Source organism: Macaca nemestrina, chromosome 8, assembly GCF_043159975.1.
Source record: "Macaca nemestrina isolate mMacNem1 chromosome 8, mMacNem.hap1, whole genome shotgun sequence".
NCBI lineage: Eukaryota > Metazoa > Chordata > Mammalia > Primates > Cercopithecidae > Macaca > Macaca nemestrina.
In genome coordinates this window covers 129,102,033-129,124,741 of record NC_092132.1, presented here as the reverse complement: position 1 = coordinate 129,124,741, position 22,709 = coordinate 129,102,033, and the positions used below count along the sequence as shown (strand labels likewise).

General features: G+C 43.1%; 1 protein-coding gene across 4 annotated transcripts in view; it reads left to right on the top strand.

Annotated features, from left to right (window-relative positions):
- Positions 1-22,709, top strand: part of LOC105482043 (dedicator of cytokinesis 5) — a 232,257-nt gene that overhangs the window by 160,506 nt on the left and 49,042 nt on the right. For 3 of the 4 annotated variants that reach the window (XM_071068477.1, XM_071068476.1, XM_071068479.1), the window contains 7 exons: positions 59-129; positions 723-829; positions 3,777-3,913; positions 9,728-9,823; positions 14,421-14,519; positions 18,554-18,648; positions 20,462-20,540. In XM_071068477.1, the coding sequence (XP_070924578.1) occupies positions 59-129; positions 723-829; positions 3,777-3,913; positions 9,728-9,823; positions 14,421-14,519; positions 18,554-18,648; positions 20,462-20,540 (684 nt within the window). The remainder of the gene's footprint in view (positions 1-58; positions 130-722; positions 830-3,776; positions 3,914-9,727; positions 9,824-14,420; positions 14,520-18,553; positions 18,649-20,461; positions 20,541-22,709) is intronic. The other variant, XM_071068478.1, reaches the window with a different exon arrangement.

Sequence of the window (22,709 nt, the reverse complement as noted above, 5' to 3'; positions counted from 1 at the left end):
TAAATGCTGTATTTGTCTTGCCTGGCAACTGAATTTGCCTTCGGTGTTTTTCTTACAGGGGGCAGCTTTGAAGTACCTTCCTAGCATAATTAATGACGTCAAACTTGTATTTGATCCTGTTGAGCTCAGGTAAATAGCCAAACAAAATTTTGTTCCTTGGCTCTAACAGAGAAACAGCTCCCCTGCTTGGCTGGAGCCTGGGCTGCTACACCTGGCTTTTATTTTTCTAAGAAGTATTAACTGAATACCTTTTGGTGCTCAGTTCTGTGGAAGATGCAAAAGAACAACCAAAACCTGCCCCGAGAGAGGTTTGCACTTTCTCTGGGAAAACAAGACATGCAGACATGAAATCGACTACAAAAGATAGTGTATAATGACGTGCTTCCAGCCCTACCCCTAAGTATCCCAGCAGTGCAAAGTCAGACTACAGTCAACATGAGAGTGGAGTTAGCCAAGAAAGCCATTTTCACAAAGGCGGGACTGGAAAGCGATGATGGACAAGGGTGTTCTTTGGCAATGTAAACACTCAGCTCTAAGGCAGAGCCCTCCAGTAAGTGAGGATAAAGTCTCCCTTGCTGCCTTGTCATAAACTCTCAGGTCATTTTGTAGTTTCCATGTAAATGTCTCCATGCCCGTATCTCAGAGTGGAGGAGAAAAGTTTGTCACAATGCCTTCAGCTTGGCAGAACGAAGACACTCCTAATCCTGTGGTTTCTCTTCCAGTGTGCTCTTCTGCAAATTCATTCAAAGCATTCCTGACAACCAGCTGGTTCGGCAGAAACTTAACTGCATGACCAAGATAGTAGAGAGTGCTCTTTTTCGACAGTCAGGTAAGTCTCTTTCAAAAATTCCTGCGTAAGGTCGCAGTGAGCCGAGATCATACCATTGCACTCCAGCCTGGGTGACAGAGCACGACTCCATCTCAAAGGATTAAACAAACTGCTGTGTGCTGAAATGCCAGCCCCATTTCTGCAGCTAACACTTGAGCTTTGCTTTTTTTTTTTCTTTTAAGATGGAGTCTCGCTCTCTTGCCTAGACTGGAGTGCAGTGGCGCCATCTCGGCTCACTGCAACCTCCCCCTCCCAGGTTCAAGTGATTCTCCTGCCTCAGCCTCCTGAGTAGCTGGGATTACAGGTGTACACCACCACACCCAGCTAATTTTTTTTTTATATATATATTTTTGGTAAAGATGGCGTTTCACCATGTTGGCCAGGCCGGCCTCAAACTCCTGACCTCAAGTGATCTGCCCAACTCGGCCTCCCAGAGTGCTGGGATGACAGGTGTGAGCCACCGTGCCAGTCAGCACTTGACTTGTCTTTTTAAAAAATGTTGGCAGGGTGCGGTGGCTCAAGCCTGTAATCCCAGCACTTTGGGAGGCCGAGGTGGGTGGATCACAAGGTCAGGAGATCGAGACCATCCTGGCTAACACAGTGAAACCCCATCTCTACTAAAAAATACAAAAAAAAAACTAGCCGGGCGAGGTGGCGGGCGCCTGTAGTCCCAGCTACTCGGGAGGCTGAGGTAGGAGAATGGCGTAAACCCGGGAGGCGGAGCTTGCAGTGAACTGAGATCCAGCCCACTGCACTCCAGCCTGGGCGACAGAGCGAGACTCCGACTCAAAAAAAAGAAAAAAAAAATGTCATTAGTATCCTTGCCAGTTGTTTGCTGGTATTTAAGGACCTCCTCAGAGAGCAGTTTTAAGGAGATTCTAAAGTAAGCTCAGCATTTCCAACAGTTCCTAAAAGAGCAAAATCATGTGTTCTTTAATCTTTAATTAGAGCAATCTGCAAGAGGTTCATTAATTAGAGAATTTTGTCTTTAAAACAGGAACCTCAGGAAGTAACAAGCAAGTAGGAAAAAGATGACCCTTTTAAAAGAAATTCTTCTTTAACCTGTACTTATTGCATGACCTTAAAAACCAGGGGATAGGGAAGCAGCAATGTGCTAGATCCCACAGGAGAACTGGTTACATGCATCCCTTCTCAACCCCACGTTCAGTGATATCACATTAGTAGCTGGAAATTGACCATGGTGGAAGGATTTACACCAGATAAACCAGGGAAATTGGCAAACATGATAAAGCAAGCCTTTTCTTTTGTTTTCTTTCCTTTGTTTTTGAGATGGAATCTCGCTCTGTTGCCCTGGCTGGAGTGCAGTGGCACAATCTTGAGTCACTGCAACCTCTACTTCCCTGGTTCAAGCGATTCTCCTGCCTCAGCCTCCCAAGTAGCTGGGACTACAGGTGTGTGCCACCATACCCGGCTAATTTTTTTTTGTAATTTTAGTAGAGCTGGAGTTTCACCATGTTGGCCAACTGGTCTCCAACTCCTGACCTCAGGCGATCCACCTGCCTTGGCCTCCCAGAGTGCTGGGATTTTAGGCATGAGCCACCGCACCTGGCCAAGCCTTTTCTTTAGGGGGTAGGCTGGTGGAAGCCAGATGACTAGTATTCTGCTGGGAGAGGAGTGGGGCATGGAAGGAAAAAACTCTTACACTGATAAAATACTTTTCACTTTGTAAGTAGAGTCTAGGAAATAGCCAAGTAGTTCTGTCCCAACGCTGGTATTAAACAGGAGGTCCAGCACCTGGGCCTTCCCAATCAACTCAAGACTTGCTAGAGTGAGGTCGCTGCGGAGACTTCTTTTGGTCTCTGTGGTCAGGGGCTCAGAGAGGGTGACCTCACGTTACGTATGTATATTGCCTGGAGATCCGAAGACGAGCAGGACTCCTCAACGTTGGAATTGAGTGGATCATTGGGGGGAGAGCTTTCCTGGCCTTGTCCCTGGCTAGTTATGTAACTGGACAAATGAGTGGCCTTCTACAAGTCTCAGCTTCCAGTTCTGTGGAAGGAAGGACTTGAGCTAGATCGTATCAGTAGCCTCCTTGGGCTCTGATATTTTCTGACCCTATGAATTTGCACTTAGAAATTGCAAATGTTCCTAAGACACAATTGGAGGTAGAGGTAATGCCTGCCAAAAGCTAGTGAATGCTCTTAAGTAGAAAACATTTATTACCAAAGTAAATTATTACTAAACATTTTAATATGCTTTGATAACTTTTTAAGGATATAGAAAAGGTAATTGAGATAGTAAGGATAAGGTGTTTGAGCAGAAGAGCAAGCATGCACTCGATAGTTCTAATTAGAGTGTGATCACTGTTAACAGTCATTTCTGTAGCATTCAGAGTACCTGAATTCATTATAAAATGTGTTACAGTAGCAAAGATCTCAGAAGACATATGTCATATCTTACTTTCTGAAATCCACACACCTGCACATACATGAGCAGAATGTCATTGAAATGTACTAGGGAAGCTTAGTATTTATAGGAACTTCTTTCAGTACATTTTCTCCATTAGGTGAAAAAAATTTTGAAAAAAAAAATCTATAACTTGTTTGGTTTTATTTGTTTCATATGACCTCAATTTCATGTATTAGGTTGGCATTTTTAAAAGCTAGAGAAATTGTTAAATAATTTAAACATTTTGCTAAGTTCCCACCTTTACCTGTGGGAAGGGTCATTTTCTTAGTTTGTATAATCCAGTTGCAAAGGTGAAGTTCTTTTTTTTTTTTTTTTTAATTCATTCATCTGCAGACTGAACAAGAGTGGAGTTCCACACCTACAACCAGGTGTTCCTGGGTGAGCTGGAGGGGCTGCCTTCCTGCAGGGCTGATTGCAGAGCTTAGAGCTGCTGGTACTGGAGAGCGTTGCAGGAAGGAGACAGGTAGTTCAGGAGGTGGCACTGCTGCGTGTGAGCTGTGTGTGTTTTCCTTCTCAGAGTGCAGAGAAGTGCTGCTGCCGCTGCTGACGGACCAGCTCAGTGGCCAGTTAGATGACAACTCCAGCAAGCCTGACCACGAGGCAAGCTCGCAGCTTCTGAGCAACATCCTGGAGGTGCTGGACAGGAAGGATGTGGTGAGTTGAGTCATCATTGATGCTGCACGGAGCTCACACTGGCCCCTTTGCACCAGACAGGAGTGACTCCATGGCCTTCCTATTCTCAGGTAGTTTCCAACTCAGGTATTAGGGCAGGCTGTGCCCATTTTAGAGATAATTAGGGAGGCCAGAGCCTCCAGTGCAAAGTCAGATTACTGCTGGGACCTTCCGCAGGCTGATTTTCCTGGCTTGCCCAGTGTGCCCACTATTGAGATCCCTGTGACTATTCTTAAGAATCAAAGACCTGGCTGGGCATAGTGGCTCAGGCCTGTAATCCCAGCACTTTGGGAGGCCAAGTCAGGAGGATCACTTGAGCCCAGGAGTTCAAGACCGACCAGCCTGGGCAACTTAGTAAGACTTTGTCTCTAAAAAAAAAAAATAAATAAATAAATAATAATAATAATAATAATAAATAAAGAATCAAAGGCCTTTCTGTTTTTATGTGGAAACCTCTTCCTTCTTATCCTCTGATGCCTAACAACCGGTTATTTCTGAGCTGCTGAGAAGTTCTCATTTCCATATCCTCTTGGACATTGATGCTTTCTCTGGAACCTAGTGGAAATGATGTTTTCTCATCTTGCGTTTTCTCTGTGACCTGGCCCCCATCCCTCTTGAAAACATAGGGCTAAGGCCAGGCGCAGTGGCTCATGCCTGTAATCCCAGCACTTTGGGAGGCCAAGGTGCGCGGATCACAAGGTCAGGAGATCGAAACCAACCTGGCTTTGATGAAATGAAACCCCATCTCTACTAAAAATACCAAAATTAGCTGGGCATGGTAACCCGCACCTGTAATCCCTGCCACTTGGGAGGCCAAGGCAGGAGAATCCCTTGAACCTGGGAGGCAGAGGTTGCAGTGAGCCAAGATTGTGCAACTGCACTCCAGCCTGGGCAACAGAGTGAGACTCCATCTCAAAAAAAAAAAAAGAAAAAGAAAACACAGGGCTGAACCTGTCTGGATTCACCATGTCTTAGAAATAGTACAGCCCATAGGCCTAGCAGAGCCCCCACACAGGAAGCTGGAGAACTTTGCAGAATGTGTTCACTCGAACAGTTGAGGGCTGAGAAAAAAAAAGTATCTTGCCGCAAATTATACTCACCATGTCTGTGGTGGTTTCGTGGCACAGGTGTTCCCACCGAACAGGAAAACCACTCTTTGTCTTCACCTAAACTCTTTATCTTTCCAGTATCTTGGGATTCTGTTCTACCAAAGGATAAGAATACTACACCTTTTCCCATAGCCAAACTGTTAGTTCACCTGTCAGGGTCTACCACCGTTTGAACACAGCCCACCTTTTCTCGTGCTCATGGTTTGCACTGGGAAGTCTACATTTCTGTGAGTGCATGCTGCAGCCTCAGAAGTATATGAGGGTACCATTGCCATCTCTAGCTACTCCCCCAATCTCTGTCCCTCCACTTCCCTAAGCCCCTGTAGCCCACTTACTCTTTGCACTGCTCACTTGATATGTATTCATTATGATCATTCCCCCTTTTTAAATTAAGTATGTTTATAGAAACCACATTATAAAATGGAATACGTTTTCCCAAAGCAACTGGAGATTTTGTTCCTAACCAAGGACTTTGCACCAAAATCATAAATGTGACCAATCATGTCATAAACACAATACTTTAAAAAAGGAACTCTTATAACTCAGTAATTCCTTAAAATAATACAGTAAAGCTCCACGCCCTATAAATTTGGCAACAATGTGTCTGGCACATTGGTTTAGCCAGGGATCCAGTGTTCTGGAAATCATATGTTTATGATCACAGTTAATGTGAAACACAAGAATCGGAGCATTGGATTCTAGTCCCAGTATTACCACTCTGTAGCTATTTGTCCTCAGGCAAATATCTCAGTGCCTCAGTTTCCTAGTCTAGTCCGTTGTATGTAGGAATTGTTCTAGATGACCTCTTAGGTCTCTTCCACTTCTGACCCTATTTTTTAATACGTAACATCTCTACCAACCTTCTCACCACCCAGAAAGACTCTTTGGAAATGACTTGAATGTATTTAAATCCTGCGCAAGGATATTTAAATTAGCTTTTTATTTTGGTCTTCCCAATATTATGTTCCCTGTAATGAGCAGAGACAGTCAAAATTATCGATCATGGAGCTCTGGTAAAGTAGTAAGTTCAATCATTTTTGTCCATCATGGTGGTACTTTTTTTTCCTCCATATACATTTTGAAATATGTGCACTAGCTCAATATCTCTTCCCTTGTCCTCTCATCTCCTTAGTTAATTTAAAGCTCTAATTACTGACATTTGTTCTTCCTGCCTTTTGTTTTATTTTTTAAAACATTGCAGGATTCCCTCCTCTCCCTACAGCTCTGTTTTGGAATTGTCCTCTTTCTTTCAAGTCCAGCTGCAGGAAGCACCTCTGTGAAGTTGTCTCTGGTGTGGTCCTGCCAAATTCTACTCATTGTTTCCATGCTCTCCTTGAGTTTCTTTTGAGGATTTTATCACTTTGTACACTGAGTTATGAATGCAGCTCACAAATCCTTGGGAAGCTGCTCTTATGCTCCAGGCACTGGGATCGGCTAGGACTATGGCAGTGAACTAGAGAAGCAAGCACCGTACCCCCAGGAGCCCAACTTCTAGGGGATCCTTGTGTTATACTTATTTAAATGTATGTCCTGGCCGGGTGCAGTGGCTCACGCCTGTAATCCCAGCACTTTGGGAGGCCGAGACGGGTGGATCACGAGATCAGGAGTTCGAGACCAGCCTGACCAACATGGTAAAACCCCATCTCTACTAAAAATACAAAAATTAGCTGGGCTTGGTGGTGCACACCTGTAACCCCAGCTACTCAGGAGGCTGAGGCAGGAGAATTGCTTGAACCCAGGAGACAGAGGTTGCAGTGAGCCAAGATCGCGCCACTGCCCTCCAGCCTGGGCAACAGAGTGAGACTCAGTCTCAAAAAAAAAAAAAAAAATTTATGTGCCACTCACCCCCACCTCCACAATAGAAATCTCTAAAGGCTCAGAGGAGCCTTATTCATTTCATACCTCCCCACAGGGCACAGCATGTGACCTGCACAACTATTTAGGGCCACACTAAGGAAATGCTATGTAAATGGAGTGAAAGCAGCATCTCCTGGAGAGGCTGATTTTATGAATCACTTTCATTCAGGGAAATGGGAAACAAGTAAATGACTAATAAAAAGTGAAGGAGGGAGAGAAGAAGGAAGGGACAGAGGGAAGCAGAGAGGGAGGGTGGACCTGAAATACTTGATACTGTAATGAAAATACATATAGCCATACCATAATTAAGAAATCAAAAAACAATAGATGTTGGCATGGGTGTGGTGAAAAGGGAATGCTGTTACACTGCTGTAACAGTTGTAAATTAGTACAACAACTATGAAAAACAGTATAGAGATTCCTTAAAGAGCTAAGAGTAGAACTGCCATTCAATCCAGCAATCCCAATCCTGGGCATCTACCCAAAGGAAAGTAGGTCATTATATGAAAAAGACACATGCATGTGCATGTTTATAGCAGCACAATTTGCAATAGCAAAGATATGAAACCCACCTAAGTGCCCATTGACCAATGAGTGGATAAAGTGTGGTATGTATGCATCATGGAATACTACTCACTCATAAAAAGGAACAAAATAACGTCTTTTGCAATAACTTAGGTGGAGATGGAGGCCATTATTCTAAGTGAAGTAACTCAACAATGGAAAATCAAATATTACATGTTCTCACTTACAAGTGGGAGCTAAGCTATGAGACTGCAAAGGCTTAAGAGTGATACAGTGCAGCCGGGCGCAGAGGCTTACGCCTGTAATCCCAGCACTTTGGGAGGCCGAGGCGGGCGGATCACGAGGTCAGGAGATAGAGACTATCCTGACTAACACGGTGAAACCCCGTCTCTACTAAAAATACAAAAAATTAGCCAGGCGTGGTGGTGGGAGCCTGTAGTCCCAGCTACTCACGAGGCTGAGGCAGGAGAATGGCATGAACCCAGGTGGCGGAGCTTGCAGTGAGCTGAGATTGCGCCACTGCACTCCAGCCTGGGTGAGAGAGCGAGACTCCATCTCAAAAAAAAAAAAAAAAGAATGATACAATGGACTTGGTGAACTTTCTGGGGAAAAGCTAGGAGGTGAGTGAGGGATAAAAGACTACGCATTGGGTACAGTGTACACTGCTTGGGTGATGGGTGCACGAAAATCTCGGAATCACCAATAAAGAACTCATCCATGTAACCAGAAACCACTTGTACCCCAAAGACTATTGAAATTAAAAAAATTCCTGTAGCCATCCTGATCTGGCTTCTATGTGAAATCTAACAAAGTTAGACTCGTAGAAGCAGAAAGTAGAACATTCTTTACCAGGGGCTGCAGAGCATTAGGGGGCAGGATGGGGAGATGTTGGTCAAAGGGTAGAAAGTGTCAGTTATAGGATGAGCAAGTTCTGGGAATCTAATGTATGGCAGGGGTGGCAATGGATGTGTTAATTTGACCATGGAAACCATTACATGATTACGTGTATCAAATCTTCATGTTGTACATGCTGGATAAGTACCGTTTTTGCCAGTTAAATTTGTAAAAATTAATAAAAATGTTAAGCAAAATATATATATATATATATATAGAGAGAGAGAGAGAGAGAGCAATGATTTAGTTATTTGAAGCATTAAGCAGGAGTTTCAAAATATCTATCATAAAGCAAGGACAGATAGAGGCTATGAAAAGTCAAGTTGCCTATGGGTAAGTCGGAGCCAAATGAGTGTAATATCTAGCTACAAAAAAGGGAAAGAAGGTAAAAGAAGGAATACACATTTATTCAGCACACTTGATGACTACATCAGCCCTACTAATTCCTATAAGAAAACTGTTACTATCTCCCTTTTGCAGCTATGAAAACTGCAAGCTCAGCAAAGTTGAATAATTGCTCAGAGTCACACATGACAGAGTCAGAATACAAAATCATCCTTGCATTAGTCTGCTCAGTCAGCCTTCCATAACGAAATACCACAGACTGCGTGGCTTAAACAACAGACATTTATTTTCTCACAGTTCTGGATACTGAGTGTCTGAGATCAGGGTGCCAGCATGGTTCAGTTTTGGTGAGATCTTTCTTCCCGGCTTGCAGACAGCTGCCTTCTTGCTGTGTGCTTACACGGCGAAGAGAGAGATCGATATCTGTGATATCTCATTTACTAAAAGCATGTTCATCCCATCAGTCCAGGGCCCCACCCTCATGACCTCATCTAACCTTCATTACAACTCAAGAGCCCCATCTCCTGATACCATCACGATGGGGGTTAGGGCTTCACATATGAGTTTGGAGGAGACACAAACATTTACTCCCTCACAATTCCCTTGACTTGGATTTCTTATTTTTTTTTCCTACAACACAGAAGGTGATAAGTGCTTTGTATTTTTGCCTTTAATGTCCCACACATGTGCCTAATTGACCTGGGCAATTCTAATCTGCTCAACCTCAGAACAGAATACATCATGCTAATGGGGGTCCCCCAAAACTATTTGTTGAGTCAGTGGCCACAGTGAGCTCTCAGTGAACCTGAGCGATCTGAGTTAGTAGGAAGGCACTCGTCCCTGCACACCCACATTCATCTTTTAAATGTTACGACTGATCATTTTCAATTATTTTCTTCATAAAGTTTTGTACTATTCTGAGACCATTTTCCACTTTTGGACAAGAGATTGCTTTGTAGGGAAGAGCCAGAAAGAGATTTAAAGACAAAACTCATCTATCTGAAGTTCCCTTAAGAAAAGCGAAACTGAGTCAGAAGGAATGGAATCAAATCCTGTATTCCCACAGGGCGCTACTGCAATGCACATTCAGCTTATAATGGAACGGCTGCTGAGAAGGATCAACCGGACAGTGATTGGGATGAGCCGGCAGTCTCCCCACATCGTGAGTATCTCTTTGGTGGATCCCACGGCTGCTGCTGCTTCTCTATCCCCACGGCCTATCAGGAAGCCTTCGGGGCCAGTGGCTTGAGGCTGTTCTTCACATGGGCCTCTCACATCATGGGTTATTGGTTATAACCTTGAGCAGATCTTTATTCTGACATGGATTTTCTATTGAGAGAAAATAATCCAGCCTAGGCAATATAGTGAGACCCCATCTCTACAAAAAATTTAAAAAATTAGCTGGGCATGGTGGTGGCGTGTGCCTGTGCCTGTGGATCAGGTGCCATACTGGCACCCTGATCTCAGGAGGCTAAGGTGGGAGGATCACTTGAACGTGGGATGTCGAGGCTGCAGTAAGCTGTGATTGTGTCACTGCACTCCAGCCTGGACAACAGAGCAATAGCCTGCCTTGAAAAGAAAGAAAGAAAGAAAATGATCCAGTATGAACCACCCAGCCCCCTTGATTCAAGGAACAAAACCAGACATTTTAAAGAACCTGTGGTTAGCATGCTTGTGGAAAGGCCAGTGTTGCTCTGGCCTCTTGCTTTCTGTGTACTCTATCTAAATAGACGCCAGGTAACAACTATGATAGAGACCAGGGGTAGCTGTGGAAAGACTCATTGGTGTCGTCATTAAAGTGAAACGTCTTTTACTTGCTGTATTAAAAGCTATGGTTAGATTTTAATTAGAGGACATAGGACAAGAATTATTCCAAATTCCTGTCAGATTAAAAAAATTCATTTATTTCACAAATAGGTATGAAAAACTGCCGTAAAACAGGCACTGCTCTGGACACTGAAGATGTACCCATGAACACAACAGAAAAATCACTGCCTTTGAGGAGCTGACACCAACAATAATGACAGCAGTTATAGCAAAATAAACTATGTAGTGTTAGGAGACAACAGGTGCTATAGAGGAAAAAATAATAGCAGGTTAAGGGAAGTGAGGGTGGGGGAGTCACAGCTTTAAATAAGATGATTAGGAATTGAATACCTTTTGTTGAAATTAATTACCTTTTGTTTTTCTAAATAGAGACAGGTTCTCACTCTGTCACCAGGGTGAAGTATAGTGGCACCTTCACAGCTCACTGCAGCCTCAATCTCCTGAGTCTAAGCAAGCCTCCTGCCTCATCCTCCTAAGCAGCTGGGACTATAGGCACATGCCGCCATGCCTGGCTAACTTTTAGTTTTTTTGTAGAGGTCGTTCACTGCAACCTCCACCTCCCAGGTTCAAGTGATTGTCCTACTTCAGCCTCCCAAGTAGCTGGGGTTACAAGTGTGTGCCCTGACACCCAGCTAATTTTTGTATTTTTAGTAGAGACAAGGTTTTGCCATGTTGGCCGGACTAGTCTTGAACACCTGACCTCAAATGATCCACCCACCTTAGCATCCTAAAGTGCTGGGATTACAGGTATGAGCCACTGCACCCAGCCTCTAACCTGTTTTAAAATAAATGATATTTAATGCCTGTTCTTTAACAACAGAAGCTATTTAGAGATTATAAATGAGAAAGTCTGTTTAATTTAGTCACAAAAATATCAGAGTAAGAATAAGTACTAGTTACAAATAAATAGCCAAATAGAAATAATAACGAGGCCCGGCATGGTGGCTCATGCCTCTAATCCCAGCACTTTGGGAGACTGAGGTAGGCAGATCACGAGGTCAGGAGATCAAGACCACCCTGGCCAATGTGGTGAAACCCCATCTCTACTAAAATACAAAAAAAAAAAAAAAATTAGCTAGTTGTGGTGATGCATGTCTGTAGTCCCAACTACTTGGGAGGCTGAGGCAGGGGGAATCACTTGAACCCGGGAGGCGGAGATTGTAGTGAGCTGAGATCGCGCCACTGCGCTCCAGCCTGGTGACAGAGCAACACTCCGTCTCGTAAAAAAAAAAATAAAAATAAACGTAATAATGGAGAGCTCGCCTGTCAGACTTAGAGGATACATATCAGCAGAACAGAACCATGATAAGTGAAAAGGAGATTTTGGATCGTATGAATATTTTGTTACCTTTCAAAAGAGAAAATGAAGGTTTTTAGTAAACATTGTTTAGAACATTAGTTAACAATTTGGGGCTGGGTGTGGTGGCTCATGCCTGTGATCCCAGCACTTCAGGAGGCTGAAGCTAGCAGATCACTTGAGTTCAGGAGTTGGAGACCAGCCTGAGAAACAGTGCAAGAGCCTGTCTCAAAAAAAAATACACAAAAATTAGCCAGGCATGGTGACATGCGCCTGTAATCCCAACTACTCAGGAGGCTGAGATGTGAGGATTGCTTGAGCCCCAGGGAAGTCGAGGCTACAGTCAGCCATGATCGCCACTGCACTGTAGCCTGAGTGACAGAATGAGACCCCGTTTCAAACAAAGAAAAAGAAAATTAGTTAATTTGGAAAAAATTTGTTCAACTTCGTACTATACCCACAAAATAAATGTCAGATAGAATGAAGTATTCAATTTTTAAAAATTACATTATAAAGCACTAGAATAAAATAATAGGTAACTGATTTGAGGAGGAACAGGATTCATGGATTTTTATAGTTAAAATACAAGAAAAAATCGATTTTACTAGGTAAAATTTTAAATCCCTATATATGAAGATATGTGTGTGTGTGTGTGTGTGTGTGTGTGTGTGTGTATATATGCAAATTAAAAGTTAAGCCCCAAACTTTAAAAATTTTTGTAACATAGGTGACAGGTGGCTAATAATATACAAAAGCTATTATAAGCCACGAAGCATGTTTTAATAGAAAAATGAGTAAAGAATGGGTACAAACAACAACATGAGAAAGCTAAATGGCCAAAAAGTTCATGGACAGACTGTTTAATTTAGAGAAAAGGAAATGAAAATGCGAAGTGAGATTAAGTAAACCTCTAATACCCAGAATAGGCAAGGTCTTGGAGAAACAAATTGTGTTAGACACCGTTGGGAAAACAAGCTATATGATAATTTGGCAATATATATATCAAAGGCCTTAGTACAATAAATTTACACTGCTTTGTAATTGAAAAAAATAAACCTTTGTTTTGTTTTGTTTTGTTTTGTTTTTTTGACACAGGCTCTGGCTGTCACCCAGGCTGGAGTGCAGTGGTGCAATCTCGGCTCACTGCATCTCTGCCTCCCAAGTTCAAGCAATTTTCCTGCCTCTGCTTCCCAAGTAGCTGGGATTATAGGTGCCTGCCGCCATGCCCGGCTGATTTTTGTATTTTTAGTAGAGATGGGGTTTCACCATGTTGGCCAGTCTGATCTCAAACTCCTGACCTCAAGTGATCTGCCTGCCTTGGCCTCCCAAAGTGCTGGGATTACAGGTGTGAACCATGCCACCAGGCCTGAAATATAAACTTTTTAAAACAAAAGAAACAGTCTAAGGAATGCATTCAGTAAGAGATAGACACAGACAGTCTTTCGTTGTTCTGCTTGGGGAAACTTTCTCTCTGTTTTAGAAACAGCTGTATGTTCATCTCTCCTGTGCTAAATTCCTTTGTGTTATTTTCATAACTGCATGAATACAGGAGGTTAGCACCCTGAATCTTTACTCCCTGTCTATAAAACTAAGTCTATAATTCACATTTTTTTGGTCTAGGGGTAGCACCTTGAATATGTACTTCCCGAACTCACAAGTGGAAGCAATGTTAATTAATCATCTAGTTACTAATTTTTTATCTTCAAGTCAGGGTCACAATTCGTGTGGGTAGTATATTGGAACAACTGGCTGATGGGCTCTGGAGTTGGAGAAGTGGTATCAGGTGGTATTAGTCCGTTCTCATGCTGCTAATAGAAACATACCTGAGACTGGGTAGTTGATAAATCTGAGTAGTTTATCAAGGGAAGAGGTTTAATTGACTAACAGTTCAGCATGGCTGGGGAGACCTCAGGAAACTTACAATCATGGCGGAAGAGGAAGCAAACGTATCCTTCTTCACAAGGCAGCAGCCAGAAATGCCAAGCAAAAGGGGGAAAACCCTCTTGTAAAACCATCAGATCTCGTGAGAACTCACTATCACGAGACTAGCATGAGTGTAACTGTTCCCACCATTAAATTACCTCCCACAACACATGGGGATAATGGGAACTACAATTCAAGATGAGATTTGGGTGGGGACACAGCCAAACCATATCACAGGTATTCTAGCAGGGAGTTTTCATCATCATCCCTTGCCCTCCTTTCCTCCATGCTTGGTGTTGCCACCGCTTTTCCTGCTAGCCTTCCTCCCCGTTAAGATTTGTTTAACTAATCTAAGTATTTCGGACATTTCTCCATGGAATTCTATGCTACAGCTCTGTCTCAACAAGAAACCCAAAGCCCCACAAGTTATTACATCTTCACTGGTAATCTCATTGAGGTGTCCCGTCTATAGGATTCCACACTTCATAGCTATTAATGGGAGTCCTTCACTCATACCTGGAAGGAGGTAGTTTGAAGCAGAAACTGCAAAGCACGTGGCCTTTGGACCTGTAGAATGCAGCGTGTTTCCAGTGTGGTGGGTTACCTGCATGGCTCGTTGGGTGGAAAAAGCCAAGTTCATGGGGCTCACATCGTGTTTTTGTCAGTTGGTGGTCTAAGGAGTCTTGGATTTGTGCTTTCCTTTTCCTTCCAGGGGAGTTTTGTGGCTTGCATGATTGCCATCCTGCAGCAAATGGACGACAGCCACTATAGCCACTACATCAGCACTTTCAAAACCAGACAAGACATCATTGTAAGTTGCCTTTACTGGTCCTGGTAACCTGAAGACTTCTTATATTTGGTTTAAAAAAGTGGCTGAAGCTGCACATCAGGAGTCCAGGCTTCTCTTCCCACCCACCTCCAGTGCTGTGTGGCTGTCCACAGTGGTTACAGAAAGGAGAGAGCTAATTCCTACTTTCTCTCTTTGATAGGATTTGAAAAAGAGTACAACACATATACCAAGAGGTTATCGCACACCTTAATCTTTCTTGGATTTAGAGAGAGTCCTTATTTAGCAATATTTGGGAGATGTTTTTTGCTCTGAAAACAGGATTTCATACGTGGTACAGTAACTACTCATGTCATGGCAAGGATTTTAGAAGGCAGGGGTGTGCAAAGTCTCCTAAGACGTGGTTGATACCATCATTTTGGAGAGGGCAACAAAAAGAGGTAATCCCTGCCCTTTACAACCTGTCCATGGCCTTTTAGGAACCTGGCTGCACAGCAGGAAGTGAGCAGCGGGCCAGTGAGCATTTAACTCCTGAGCTCCTGTCAGATCAGCAGAGGCATTAGACTCTCATAGGAGCTGAATCCTGTTGTGAACTGCACATGCGAGGAATCTGGGTTGCCCGCTCCTTATGTGAATCTCACCAGTGCCTGATGATCTGAGGTGGAACAGTTTCATCCCAAAACCATTCCTGCCCCCATTCATGGGAAAATTGTCTTTCCTGAAACCTGGTGCCAAAAAGGTTGGGGACTCCTGCTTTACAGCATTTGTAAGTTATCTTCAGATGAAAATATTTTGTTCTCTATTGTTTTAAGCAGGAAAATTGTTCTTATAGTTGCTATGAAGCACTCACCTAAGAGGCTGAGTTAGGCCTCTGGCTGTGGCTTCACTGTACCTTCCCTTCAGGGGATTGTTAGTGGCCTTTCAGATGTCCATGAAGGTGTTGTTAGACTTTGCAGAGCAGTGGACAGGATGTGCCGCTGGATTAGCACACTGGTGTCATGTTGACACTAGTCTTTGGATACTTTCCCATCATCTGTGCATATTCCAGTCTCTTTGTTCTAGATTTTCCACTTTCTGCATCTGTCATGCTGAGTAGGAGGCCATTGCCCCCATGGATTCCCAGCTCCTTCCTTGCCCATTACCCACCCTTCTGCCATGCCCACTACCCACCTTTCTGCCATGCCCACATGATGGACAAACATACAAGGAATTGGAGGGAAAGTGCTGTTTGTTATTATTCGTTGGCCCAATGGTGGACTCTCAAATCCATGTTAGACCACATGGCTTGAGCTGAAGGTCTCCATGAGCCTCTGCTTGGGCCACATCGTGGCAGGCAGCATGGCATAGGAACCATAGCAATACGTAGATGTGCCTGTGGAGACCAGGCACAAGAGGACCAGGATGAGAGGAGAGGAGGGGAGGGGGAAGGCCAAAGGTAGACATGTGTCCTCTACAGGCAGGTGGCATAGCACCTGCTTTAGCACTGGCTTTAGAACACCCAGCTCTGAGTTTGAATTCTGACCATTCCACTTCCTTGGATGCAATTTGGGGCAAGCTGTTGAACCTCACTGAGCTTCAGTTTCCTCATCTGCAAGACAGTACCCACCTTGAGGGTTAATTAAGTGTTGCTTGGCTCCATGTGTGGGAAATACCCAGCTTCGTGCAGGTTGGCATGTAGCTAATGCCTATGAGGACTAGCTGTTTGTGACAATCATCGTATTATTATTGCTATATAAAGTTAAATTAACAATAAAAATTTTAGGGATTTTTGTTGCAAATTTCCTTTAGAAAGCAGGCGGAATAGGGAAGTTTTAAAATCAAACCCTGACAATTTGGCTCCTTTGTTAAGTAAGAAAAAAAGGGGCATACCTCCTGTTTACCAGCATGATGGTGAGCTCCTCCAGCTATATTATGTAATTAAAAGAGGATCATTATCCCCACAAGGGAACTAAGGCCTGGAGAAATGAGGGAACTTGCCTGAATATAGTCCCCAGGGGCCAAGTTATGGTGCACAGCTAGGCCTTTGCTTCCCAGTGGCCTTTCAGTCCCTCACGCTGCCTTCTGAGTGAACCGCATGAAGGCCCTTGGGAAGTGGTGGATAAAACCAGGCTTTGGGATTCCTTGTGAGTTTCCTTTATCATGCTATCTCATTAATTTAGATTTCCAGGAGTTAAATGGAAAGTCTGTATCTGAAGCAAATAACAAGTATCTAAATTGAATCCTTGCTTCACAAACCATGAATTCTTATGGATTTAAAAGAAAAGTTAACAGAATGGCTAATAAATTGGTGGAAGTGCTTAAAATATATTATGAGGCCAGATGTGGTGACTCATGCCTGTAGTCTCAGCACTTTGGGAGGCCGAGGCAGGTGGATCACTGGCTGGAAGTCAGGAGTTCGAGACCAGCCTGGCCCACGTGGTAAAACCCCATCTCTACTAAAAATAAAATAAAATAAATTAGCCAAGGGTGGTGGCAGACACCTGTAATCTCAGCTATTGGGGTGACTGAGGCAGCAGAATCGCTTGAAACCATGAGGTGGAGGTTGCAGTGAGTTGAGATTGTGCCACTGCACTCCAGCCCAGGCGACAAAGCAAGACTCCATCTCAAAATAAATAAGTAAATAAATATATGATGAAACGAATTTGAATTCATTAACTACGTCTAGGATTTCAGAATTGAGGGTGGGTACGTCTAACTCGCCATAAAACCAGGGGAAAATCCACAGTTGCACACACACACTTGCTGGCCAGAGAGAGTCATGCCCCATGCCGTCCAGCATCCAAAGTATAGGAAGTTACCCAGCTTGACCAGCGTCTCAGAAAAATATGGTTAGCAATAGGACCTGGACCTCCTCCTGCCTCTCACATACTGTGTTCTTACTACTGCACAACAGACAAGTGTCCAGGCGGGACTGTGTAGGTTAGTGCCAGAGAAACTGGACAGGACTTTCAGGAATCACAGTGGAAAAGGTCTAAATTTAGCTAACTAATAAAAATGCCTTCAAAACATTTTAACTTTGATTTCAACTCTGATTGTTCTATTTTTGAATTAGTTTTTGCTCACAGCCCCCTTTGGAGCAGAAGAGCTCTGTATGCTTAAGTGATTAGTTATTAGTCATCACCAGCCACTGCTATGGTCCCTTTTCAAGGACCGTTTAGGACCCTTCTTCCAGGCTGCACATGATAACGTCCCTGGCACAGGAAGAATCGTGATTCTGCGTGTGTATCACTGTGTCCTGTTCTGACCATAATAAAGGAGAATTGAACTGAACTCTATTAAAAGTATCCATTTCCCCACAATTGTTGGTGAATTATGTTTAAGTGCATGAGACACATTCTGACAACCTGTGGTAGCGGAGGACAAAAGAGATAAGGATTACAAACTTGGGGTCCAAAGCCCCAAGTTCTCACCCGACTCTTCTCCTTCCCATTTTCTTTTTTTCTTTTTCTTTTTTTTTTTTTTTTTTTTTGAGACGGAGTCTCACTCTCCTATGCAGGCTGGAGTGCAATGGCACAATCTCAGCTCACTGCAACCTCTGCCTCCCTGGTTCAAACAGTACTCCTGCCTCAGCCTCCTAAGTAGCTGGCACTACAGGCATACGCCACCAAGCCCGGCAAATTTTTGTATTTTTAGTAGAGATGGGATTTCGCCAAGTTGGCCAGGCTGGTCTTAAACTCCTGACCTCATGATCTGCCCACCTCAGCCTCCCAAAGTGCTGAGATTACAGGTGTAAGCCACCACACCCAACCCTCCTTCCTACTTTCAGTGCGCTTAAGCGAGTCCTTTAGTTTTTCTCAGTCTCAGTTGTACCATTTGTAAAATGTGGATGATTCTTTTTGTCCTCATCTTCCTTATAGGGTCCTACAATATAAAAATCAAATCACATCATAGCTAGCTGCAAGAATGCTTTGTTATTCCTAAAACCATTGAAAGATGGGCTGTTACTGTGGCACTAGGAACATCCTGTTCTGAGGTTGTGGTTCTGCTTGTGTACACGCCAGAATAAAGACTATGAATGTAACCCAGTTTTCCCCCAACCACTCCTCTGTTCTCCGCAGGACTTCCTCATGGAAACTTTTATCATGTTCAAGGACCTGATTGGAAAAAATGTCTATGCCAAAGATTGGATGGTGATGAATATGACTCAGAACAGGTGAGACAGCCGATGGCTTGCCCTGAGGCATTTGTCGGAATACCTGAGGCTGCTGTGTGAACTTTGGGAAGTGTCTTTCAATCCCTTTGCCTCAAATCCGTCATCTGTAAAGTGAGAATCTTCCTGCTCCAGAGGTCCTAATTTATGTGCTCATGATCTTGATTTTCCCAGGGTAATTGCCTTTGCTCCACCTCGGGCTCTCTACTCCCTTCTCTAGCATTGTCTCTTCAGTGCTGTCACGGTAATTGTCATCCTCAACTCTCCACTGCACCTTTCCGTGGCTCCACATGGCCTGTGTCATCCTGACATTCAGGGTTCACCTGATACTGTCTGTTCTATGATCTGTCCGTGATGTGTTTAACCAGATTCTTCTTATGAACATTTAGATTCTTTCCATTTTCTATTATGTGAAATAGCACTGTGATGGCCTTCCTTGCTTTACATATTTACAGATATCCATGGTTATTTTATCAGGATACACTCCTTTTTTTTTTTTTTTTTTTTTTTTTTTTTTTTTTTTTTTTGACGGAGTCTCGCTCCGTCGCCCAGGCTGGAGTGCAGTGGCTGGATCTCAGCTCACTGCAAGCTCGTCCTCCCGGGTTTACGCCATTCTCCTGCCTCAGCCTCCCGAGTAGCTGGGACTACAGGTGCCCGCCACCTCGCCCGGCTAGTGTTTTGTATTTTTTAGTAGAGACGGGGTTTCACCATATTAGCCAGTATGGTCTCGATCTCCTGACCTCGTGATCCGCCCGTCTCGGCCTCCCAAAGTGCTGGGATTACAGGCTTGAGCCACCGCGCCCGGCCTTATCAGGATACACTCCTAAAATAATTTACTAGTTCAAAAGTTTGGCGAAATTACAGGACTTTTGATACACAGTGCCAAACTAACTAGTCCCTTCTGCTACTTCCCTGTGTATGCTACCTGTACTCCAACCAAACTGGCCTCTGCCCAGTCCCTGCATACATGGTCTGCTCTGCCTGACACCAGTCTTCCACCAGCAGTGCCTTCCCCATAACCTCCAGCTGTCAGCGTTCCAGCCGTTCCATAAGGTTCTTCTCAAGAGTCACCTCCAGACAAAGCCTTTCTGAGCTGGATGTCCTCTCTTCTTCCTTGATTTTCCATACCCCAGTCAAACCTCATAGAATTGTTTTCAGATTCTATATTAGATAATAGATGTACATGTTGTTAATTTCCCCTACCAAGCTGTAAATTTCTTAAGATCAGACACTGTGTCTTTCAACACAGACCTGAGCCTGTGCCTTGCAATTGCTGGCCCACAACAGATACTTGTTGAACAAAAGTGAAATGAACTGAATATATATTATGTTAAAAGTGTTAGAATTTAATGAGATAAATAAAGCAACCCATTATTGTAAGCATTATTGTTAACTCTACAGGATATCCAATTCTGAGTAATTCTACCCTAATATCTGATTAGCAGAAGCCTTCCCTGCTATGTACAGATTAGATTTAAAAAAATTTCTCCAGAAACCCTAAGCTTAAACAGAAGCATCATAATAGAGTCTATATTACCCTGCTCTGAGGCTTAAGAGTCCTGGTTTGCAGTCTCAGATCTACCTTCAGTTACCTAAATTGGGATGTGGCCTTGAGTGGCTCTTCTTGTTCTGTAAACTGAGCTCCTGTGCCCCGTCTGTGGATGGCATTGTGCTGTTGGTCTACAAGGACACTGTTAGATTGTGAGGTCTTAAGATGCCAAGTTCAGGTTTGGTTTGGTTTAGTTTTTAACATAGTTGGGGAAAAGTTTCAAAGGACATACAGTTGCCTTCTTTACCTGGTATTTTCCTTCCCCAGGGTTTTTCTCCGTGCTATAAATCAGTTTGCTGAAGTTCTCACAAGATTCTTCATGGATCAGGCAAGCTTTGAACTTCAGGTAGGCATGTGACTCACCTACATGCTTCTGGAATTCTTGGCCATGGCAAGAGAACTATATGAATTTGGAAAGTGTCTCCTCAGATTTCACCATTTTCACATGAAAAAGGTTTTCCTGTGTTTTTTCATTTCCTAAAGCACATATGCCTGTCACACTGTCCTCCAAACACAATAAAATACGGGTTGTTTCTTTTTTCTATAAAGGTAACATCTGTTAAAAAAAAAAAAAAAAGTCTTAAAGAGTAATAGTAGAAGATCAAAAATACAAATAGTCCTCCTTGTCACTGTAAACATTTGGAGTTGACCCTTTGTATATTTACACAAATGCACGTAGACACACATGGCTACAAATAAGCACACAGGTAACTCTCCTACCTACAAATGAGTTTGGTTCTAAAGAACGGTTCTTATGCACAGTTTGTTGAAAGTCCAAAGGAGTTGCAAAACGGATGATCACTAACTCTATCTTCATTCATTCATTCATTCATTCATTCATTCATTCATGTGTCCATTCATCCATTTAGCAAATGTTAGAGTTCTTATATGTACAGGGCACAGGGATATTTCCCTGGTGAAGGCAGATAAGTTCCTTGCTCTCGTGGAGCTCACCTTCCAGGGTACTCTGCATTTTTGGGTGATGTGCTTTCTGTGTTCTTTGTCTTTGTGTGTGTCTGTGGAACTGTTATCAGTGGAGGTCCTTGACTACAAATTGTCCGGGTTCTTGGTGTTTTGAACAAAATGCACAAACAAAGCAATGAAAGAATGAAGCAATAAAAGCCAGATTTATTGAAATGAAAGTACACTCCACAGAGTGGGAGCGGGCTCAAGCAAGCGGCTCAAGAGCACTGGTTACAGAATTTTCCGGCGTTTAAATACCCTCTAGAAGTTTCCCATTGGTTACTTGGTTACACCCTATGCAAATGAAGGAGTAGCCTGTGACCAGTTTGACCCTCCCACCAGTTGCAGGAGGGGACCAATCAGAGGTACTTTGAATTTTTCTTCTGCCACACAGTGCAAAGGGGTAGCCTCTGATCCTTTTGTTACTTGGGTGTGGAGAGCTGGAGTTTTCCTTTTGATTCAGTTCTAGGAAATCAGTGTGAATTGGCCTTCAGTGCCCTGCCTCCAGGCCCCGTTTTCCTGCCTCAGAACTTTAAAAGTTGAAACTCGTAAGTAGAGGAAAGTATACACACATACACACACAGAGATGCATATGCATATAGATGAATATATATTGTATGTATGTATATGTATATTTGCCAAAATGGAATTAAGCTGTGCCGTTCTTTGGTACCCTGTTAATCTATTTTCCTTTTTCAATGATCTATGATTTTTTCAATAATGTTGAATATTTTCTTATTTTTAATGACTGAATACCATCTTTTCTATGCCTGGTCCATGATATATTTAACCAAATTCTTCTTATGAACATTTAGATTGTTTCCATTTTCTATTATATTAAATAACACTGTGATGGACTTCCTTGCTTTAAATTTTTAAAAATATTCATGGTTGGTCAGGCACAGTGGCTCATGCCTATAGTCCCAGCACTTTGGGAGGCCAAGGCGGGCAGATCACCTGAGGTCAGGAGTTGAAGACCAGTCTGGCCAACATGGCAAAACCTCATCTCTACTAACCATACAAAAATTAGCCAGGCATGGTGGTGCACACCTGTAATCCCAGATACTCGGGAGGCTGAGGCAGAACACTTGGGAGGTGGAGGTTGCAGTGAACTGGGATTGCACACTGCACTCCAGCCTGGGCGACAGAGCGAGGCTCCAGCTACAAAAAAAAAAGAAAAAGAAAAAGAAATTCGTGGTTATTTCATCAGGATAAAGTCCTAAAAGTGTTTACTAGTTCAAAAGTTTTGCAAACTTGTAGGGCTTTTGAAACATAGTGCCAAACTACGTACTATAAATAGATGTACTTCTTGGCAGCAGCTTTCCTTTATCCCAGGAGTAAAGAAAAATATAATAGTTTAAATTTTTTTAAAAAGCTTAACATTAGGTCTCAAAACTTAGAATTGAATAATCAACACCCAAGAAAAAGAAATCTTGTAGAGTGTATTTTGTTCTTTCATTAATCCCTGGTTAATGACTTTACCATGTGACATTGTTTTATTATGACCCTTATTAATGTTATTTTTCATTTCCTTTTACCCACACAATTACTT